The sequence below is a fragment of the Phoca vitulina genome, unplaced genomic scaffold, assembly GCF_004348235.1.
Source record: "Phoca vitulina isolate PV1807 unplaced genomic scaffold, GSC_HSeal_1.0 scaffold1547, whole genome shotgun sequence".
NCBI classification, from domain to species: Eukaryota; Metazoa; Chordata; class Mammalia; order Carnivora; family Phocidae; genus Phoca; species Phoca vitulina.
The window spans coordinates 1-7,479 of NW_022591234.1; the positions used below are offsets into that span (position 1 = coordinate 1).

A 7,479-nucleotide genomic window follows, 5' to 3' on the forward strand; every position below is an offset into this window, starting at 1 on the left:
CGCATCTGTACGTTTGTCAAAACTCATCATCATTCTGTGACACCCTGCATATTTTAGGACAGAAGAGTATAGCTCAGGAAATAGGAAGAGTGAATGAACACATTCAGTACTTATTTGGAAATGAAAAAAATGCTCCAGAAAATATTCCAGAACTGCTATGAAGAATCTCAACACGGGAGAATAAGGAGCCTTCAAGGTTGCGCATCTCTGAGTTCTGAGAAATGAGCCGGCGACCACAGTGATAACAGATCGAATGCAAACACTGGGCCAAACACCAGAGTCGAGTTGGGACTTGCAGGCTGGCGGTGTGTGAAGAAATACCCAGCCACAAGGAAGAGCTCCGGAGAAGGATGAGTCGCTGGCATCCACAGCACCAGACAGGGAGGCCGAGAGAGTGGACACCCTGCTCTGGGAGTAGCGGACCCATCATTCTGGGACCCGTTCAGGGGCTGGTGCTCCAGCCTCAGGCCCCCTGTGCCCTCTGATGGAAGTCCTGATGCCCAGCCCTGGGCCACCCCCGGGCCCCTGCCTAGCCCCGGGCGGCTGCCCTGCTGTGTGGCCTTGACTGAGAGGCTGCCCCTTTCCAGACCTCAGTGTTCTCCTCTGCAAAATGGGGGTGCTTCAGCCAACACCGCCCCAGGCCAAATGCAACTGCCCAGCCTCCCTCTCTGAGGCCCTAGCTCCCAAACTGCGCCCCCACCTGGGTGCCTCGTGTGGTGGGGAGATGGAGAGTCTGGGAGGCCTGGGGGACAGTCGGGTGGTGGATCAGGTTCTGAGTCTGGGTGTCTCCACCCAAAGGTTCCATTCTCTTCTCTGCCCCAGGCCTCTTCCCCCTGAGGGGTGGGGCAGGAGTGGGCACTGGGAGTGGGGTGGTGCAGGTGGGGAGGAGGGCTGCTGGGCTGCTAGGAGGGGTTCCTGCTCAGCTGCCTCACCCTGCCTCTTCCCTGCCTTCCAGAACCATCTTTCAGCATTCTCCCTCTGCCCCCCCCCCACCTTTCCTATCTTGGATTCCTCTTCTGGAGTCTTGGGCTATGGGGGTTGGCAATGAGCCTGGGTGGAGGAGGGCCCCACGGTGCTCTCCTCCACCTGGGTCTGGGTGTGGGTGGGTCCTAGGACACCCCTCCCCCGCCCTCCCTACACCTGAGAGCTAGCTGGGAGAGTGACAGCAGTTTGGGGAGGTGGAACAGGACTGAGCTTTAGAGGAGAGAGGCAGACAGGGACACCTGGGAGAGAGAGAGGGAGCCAGAGGGCCCGGGAGAGGGACAAGGGCACTCACAGGAACAGAAGACACGAGACAGAAACTGCCCAAGAGGAGGGAAGGCAGAGCCCCAGTGACATGGGAGCGCCAGCTTGGTGGCTTTGGGCCAAAGGCCTCCCCTCCCTGAGCCTCAGTGTCCTTGGCTGTAGAATGGGGATGACCGACGCCCCTGGCGGCGGGGCTCCAGCTGAGCGCGCAGGGAGGTCTCGTGTGCGCAGGCCCGCCCAGAGGCCTCCGAAATGGCACGTGTTGGCATTTTCTATTCCTTCTTTCCCCCGCATTCTCGGAGGGCTTCCCGCGTGCCAGGCACTGCCCTAGGCCTGGGACGCAGCGCCGCCCACCAGGCGAACCTGCTGTCCCTCGGAGCCCCTCTCCTGCAGCTGCGGATGCTGCCAGGGTCGGGGGTCTGAACGGGCATGTCGGGGGTCGCAGCCTCAGCCCTGGGCCGCAGGTCCCAGCCTGGGAGGGGGGCCCGGACACCCAGCCCGCGGCGAGGCCTCTCGGGGCCGAGTCTCCCAAGATAAAATGGGAAAATCCTCTTTTCTCGCTGCCAGGCAGCAGGAAGACAGGACTGGATGGACCCTGGCTCCCCCAGTCCCCTCTGTTCCCCGTATTTCCTTAGGAACTGTTTTTAGGATTATTAGCTCAAAGGAGAGGGGACAGCGCACCTGGGAACCCTCGGGAGTGGAGGGAAGCTACGGGCCCCAGAAAGAAGTTTCTGGGCCAGGTGGCCCCAGGGCCAGGGTCTGTGCCAGGTGTGGGCGGTGGGTGTGGAAATGGGGGGGGGGGTGAGTCAGCCTGGCCTGCCACGCCCTGCTTTTATTTAAGGTCCCAGCAGCATCCCCAGCAGCACCATTGCCCACTGTCCCAGCCATGGCCGGGAGCTCTGTGAGTGGGGCCCTGGGGCTGGGGGGTCTTGGACCCAAGGGTGCACCGGACTCAGGGAGGGGCTGGGCCCGCCTGACGTCCCCTATTTGAAAGGAGACAGTGGGTGCTAGGGTGTGCTAGGAAATGTCTGGGCTGTGGCTCTTGGGTTGACCCAACCCAACCCAGTGCTCCCATCTGCTCTTGGATTCTCTCTCTGTGTGTCTGTTGATTCTGTTTCTCTCCCCACCTCTGCCTGGCTCGGGCTCTCCTCTCTCTCTGTGGCCTTTCTTCTCAGTGATTCAGTTGGTCTGGGTCCTCGTTGTTTTTTCCCTGGGGCTGACCCATCTGTCTCTCTCCTCCGCGTCCCTGGGTCCCTTGGACCCCGCACCGCTGGTCCTGCAGAATGTGCCCCACAAGACCTCGCTGCCCGAGGGCATCCGAGTCGGCACCGTGATGAGGATTCGTGGTGTCGTCCCAGACAAGGCTGGCAGGTGAGACCCCAGGCCCCGCGGTAAGGGTCAGACGTGTGACCCCGACTTTTTCCAGCTCAGACGGGAGAGTGCCAGAGCCACCTATGTCCACCAGGGTCTTGGAGTCCCCAGGCCATCATTGACTTTCTGGAATCTCATGTCTTCACTTACTTGTCCCATGGCTGTGTCAAGGTGGGGTGTCTATGTGGCCCTAGGAATCTGGGGGTTCCAGGGCAATCTCAGGATTCCTGCCTATAGTCCTATGACTCCCAGTCTGAATCCCCAGGAGCTCTGGAAATATGTCCTGTGATCTGGAGGTTGCCTGGGCATCAGGGAAACCCAAGCAATCAGTCCTGAGACTTCCTGGGCCTGGGAACTGTGGGATTTCTGGGAATCTCCGGTGCCTGGAATAATGGGGTCTGTGGTATTGTTCCTAGCCCTCTAGGAATGGGGATACCCTGGGAATGGGGAGCACCCTGGCCATGGGCACCATGACTCATGGCAACTCTTAGAGGCTTTGGATATTGAGGGGACCCAAGCCATAGCAGCGTGACCCTCGTGTAGGTGGATGTGTCCAGGGTCCCTCTAAGTTTTTGGATGCCCTGGAATCTGGGTCCTGGCCACCAGTCCACAGCCCTCCTTCTGTGGTGTGTGCCATTTCTGGTCTTTTAAATTTGTATGTGCACTGGCAACCGTGAGTCAGGCCCTTTGGCCCCTGAGGTCTATCCGAACCTCCTCCCCACCCCCAACCCCCAGGTTCTATGTGAATCTGCTGTGCAGCGAGGCCCCGGGGAGTGAGGCCGCCCTGCATTTCAATCCCCGCCTGGATGAGTCAGCTGTGGTCTTCAACACTCTGGAGCAGGGCACCTGGGGCCAAGAGGAGCGCGGCTCAGGCATTCCCTTCCAGCACGGGCATCCCTTCGATATGCTCCTCATTGCCACGGAAGAAGGCTTCAAGGTGGGTCCCTGCCACCCCCAGGCGTGGAAGCCAGGGAGGCTGTTGGTGGAGGAGGGGAGCAAAGGCGTGGCCATGCTGGGCAGGGGCTTCCAGCGTCCCCCTGCTTCCCCTGGTGCATCCCCACTGGTGTCCGAAGGCAGGGGTGCGGCAGCGGCAAGGTCCAGCGCGCAAGAGCCAGTGCCCAGAGGCTGGGGGTCCCCTAGCGGGGCCCGGGTTTTCTCCCCGACAGTGTGTGAGGCCGAGGCTCTGGGGCAGGGGCGGGGCGGGGCGGGGCGGGAGACCCGCCCAGAAACACGCGCCAGCGGGGGGCGGGCGCTGCAGACCCTCCAGCGCCCAGGCCGTGCACCGCTGTCAGCGGGCGCGGCGGGAGGACCCAGCCCCCGCCGAGCCTGAAAACGCACGTCGGGGCCACCGGTCGGCCCATGGAACGTTCCCGACAGGCGGTTGGGACGATCCTGAGCCCATTTCGCCACCGGGGAGCTCGGGGCCCGGCGTGGTGAGGGAGGGCCCAGGGCGCGGGTCCGAGTCGGGACGGACCCCCGCAGCGGCCTCGGGCACTCCAGCGCGGACCCCCCGCCCCCCTGTCCCCGCAGACGGTGGTCGGCGACTCGGAGTACCACCACTTCCGCTACCGGATCCCGCCGGCGCGCGTGCGCCTCTTGGAGGTGGGCGGGGACCTGCAGCTGGATTCCGTGAAGGTCTTCTGAGAGCCCCGGGAGGGCTGGGGCGCCGGGGTCCCAGCGATGGCAAATAAAGTTTCAGCCCACGTCTGTGCGCCTCGGTGTGTCTGCGCCTCCTGCGTGGAGACGCGGAAAGCGGGTGCGAGGGGCGAAGACTCCGGCTGAGGGTCCCACCGCGATTGCGCGGCCGCGGCGGGCTGCGGGACCCGCTCCGCGAGGCCAGTGCGGCTCGGGGTGTGTCTTGGCTCGTCTTCCAGCCGCACTTTGCAGAGCAGCCCGGCGGTGTGCGGGTGGGGGGACCCGATGGGGTTCGGAGCGGGCTCGAGCTCCCCTTGGCGCCCCCTGTACGGAACAACAGAGCTCCATGTGGGTGCATCTGCAAACGGGGGAGCGAGTCCCCACACGCCTGGTCCCCTGGAGAGCCCGAGCTGGCGGAGACGGGGCGAGGACCCGTGTGGGTGCCCGGGAGCCGGCTGGCGCCGGGTGGGGCCGGGCTGCGGATGGGGCGTCGCCCGCCTCCCAGCTGTCCCCGAGTCGGGACAGGCCCCCGCCCGTGCGCCCCGGGGCGGACGCGCACGGGAGCGGCATCTCCCCGCGGAGCGGACGGGGGACACGACGATCAGGCCTCTGGGTCCCCGCTGCGGGCACGCGCCCCACTCCCACACGTCTTCCACCTGGGTTCATGGACGGCTCCGGCCCCCGGCTTCCTGCCCGAGGGCCAACGAGGGGGATCGGGGTATTGGGCACCCACACACAGACGCCCAGTTGCCCCCACCGCTAGGGGGTGCCTTTCTGATCGGTAGGTGGCTGCTCGTCACTTAATGGCTGTGGTTGGAGAGAGGTCGTGACTCCGTGAGCGCGACACTCTTCAGTGGCCGTGTACCTAATTTTGAGATGGATCGGGTCGGCTGGCAAGGTTCCCTCACTGCGGTTTGGGCCCTGGCGGGGAGTCTCAGGAAAGTCGGAAGCCACGCCCCTGGAGGGTTTTGCTTGGGGTTCCGGGCCTGCGATCCCTGCGAGATGTAGGACACGTCGCCTCCCCGTGGCCTCTGCCGATGCTGAAATTTCAGCAGTTGGCGTGGGAGCGAGGGTGCATTATCTTGTTTTCCTCTGAAGATGCAAAATTATGTGTGACCTCGAAATCTGGGCGAATTCGAATCCTTCCAAGACTGAACTTTCTCTACACTTCCGAGCTTCAACCCAGAGAAGCCCCTCTTCATTCTGGGCTCTTCTTTGTATATTTCTGGGTGGGCCGTGGCATGAGGGGTCTTCCTCTCCCGGTGGGAGACCTGAGAGAGAAATCTAACATCCATTGCTATACCAGGGCTCTTTGTTAAATGAATTAATTTTTATTTCACTTGTCTGTGTCATGTACTTTTTGAACATTTTAAAAAAAAAATTGTACCTACCCACAGGGTACAAATTTGGAAAAGGACAGTGAAAGGTAAGACAGTGTTGGCACAACTGGTAAACTAGGTTGGATGATAGTGATTCATCCATGTTAATTTCCTGATTTTCACTTCTGTCTTACCGTGTATATTGTGGAGACTGTTCATGTTTATACAAAATATTACTACATATTGAGAAAGTATTTGAAGGGCGCCTGGGTGGCTCAGTCGGTTAAGCGTCTGCCTTCCGGTCAGGTCATGATCCCAGAGTCCTGGGATCAAGTCCCACTTTCCAGCTCCGGGCTCAGAGGGGAGCCTGCTTCTCCCTCTTCCTCTGCTGCGCCCCCTGCTTGTGCTCTCTATCTCCTTCTCTCACTCTCTGTCAAATAAAATCTTTTTTTAAACATTTAATATGCCTCAGTTTATCTCTTTTAAAAAAAAGTTTATTTATTTGCCAGAGAGAGAAAGAGAGCACAAGCAGGGGGAGTTGTAGGCAGAGGGAGAAGCAGGCTCCCTGCTGAGCAGGGACCCTGGGATCTGGACCAGAGCTGAAGGCAGAGGCTTAACCAACTGAGCCACCCAGGCATCTCTAAATAAATAAAATAAGATAGAAAAAGAAAGAAAGGAAGGAAGGAAGGAAGGAAGGAAGGAAGGAAGGAAGAAAGAAGAAAGGAAGGAAGGAAGGAAGGAAGGAAGAAAGAAAGAAAGAAAGAAAGAAAGAAAGAAAGAAAGAAAGGAAGAAAGAAAGAGAAAGGAAAGAAGGAAGGAAGGAAGAAAAGAAAAGAAAGAGAAAGAAAAAAGAAAGAAGAAAGAATTTGAAAGTGAAGAGGCAGCATGTTGGCAACTTACTCATAAGCAGCTCAGGAAAAATTAAACTTTGTGTTATACTTAAAACTTCCTGTTTGTCATTTCAAATAAATATAGATAAACCATTTGAGTTCATTTTTGTGTATGTTGTGAAATTGGGGCTCAACTTTATTTTTTTGCACATGGATTTCCAGTTGAAAGGACTGTTCTTTCCTCATTGCATTGTCTTGACACACTCATCGATATTTAATTGATCATAGGTGTATATATTTATTTCTGGACCTTCAATTCTATTCCATTTATCTACATGTCTGTCCTTATCCCAATATCACCGTCTTGATTACTGTGATTTTGAAATTGGAAACTTTGAGTCCTTTAACTTTTTTCTTTTTCAAAATTGTTTTGTATATTTTTCCAAATAAACTTCAGAATTACCTTGTCAGCTTCTCAAAAAAAAAAAAAAATCAGCTGTGATTTTGATAGGTATTGTATTGAAACGGTAGATTAATTTGGGTAGTATTGCCATCTTAACAATATAAAGTCTTTGAATCCATGAACATGGGATATCTTCCCATTTACTGAGATCTTCTTTAATTTCTTTCAATAATAGTTTGTAATTTTCAGTGTACAACAGTGCCTGTATCCATTTTATTGCTTCTCTAAGTCTCTAATTTATTTACTTTTGTGTTTATTTTTTTCCACCTATTTTGTTTTATTTAAAAACTTACATATGGGGCGCCTGGGTGGCTCAGTTGTTAGGCATCTGCCTTCGGCTCGGGTCATGATCCCAGGTTCCTGGGATCGAGCCCCGCATCGGGCTCCCTGCTTGGCGGGGAGCCTGCTTCTCCCTCTCCCACTCCCCCTGTTTGTGTTCCCTCTCTCGCTGTGTCTCTGTCAAATAAATAAATGAAATCTTTAAAAAAAAAACAAGCTTACATATATTTAATTTACTGCTTCATGCTTTCTTATTTAATAACAAAATTATTTATTTATTTATTTATTTATTTTTAAAGATTTTATTTATTTATTTGACAGAGAGAGAGACAGCGAG

The 7,479-nt window shown here is 56.4% G+C and overlaps 1 protein-coding gene across 1 annotated transcript; it reads left to right on the forward strand.

Moving 5' to 3' along the window:
- Nucleotides 1-2,126: 2,126 nt before the first annotated feature.
- LOC116629580 (galectin-7-like) lies at nucleotides 2,127-4,309 on the forward strand. The gene is made up of 4 exons (XM_032399832.1): nucleotides 2,127-2,146; nucleotides 2,528-2,616; nucleotides 3,352-3,553; nucleotides 4,147-4,309. The coding sequence occupies exons 1-4, from the start codon at nucleotides 2,132-2,134 to the stop codon at nucleotides 4,258-4,260; spliced, it is 420 nt and encodes a 139-aa protein (XP_032255723.1). The 5' UTR covers nucleotides 2,127-2,131; the 3' UTR covers nucleotides 4,261-4,309.
- The last annotated feature ends 3,170 nt before the right edge of the window (nucleotides 4,310-7,479 follow it).

Excerpts from the sequence above, each read along its gene's own strand:
- LOC116629580 (XM_032399832.1), top strand. Across the intron at positions 2,617-3,351 it reads GTCCCAGACAAGGCTGGCAG|GTTCTATGTGAATCTGCTGT; the intron begins GTGAGACCCCAG and ends CCCAACCCCCAG. Across the intron at positions 3,554-4,146 it reads CCACGGAAGAAGGCTTCAAG|ACGGTGGTCGGCGACTCGGA; the intron begins GTGGGTCCCTGC and ends CTGTCCCCGCAG.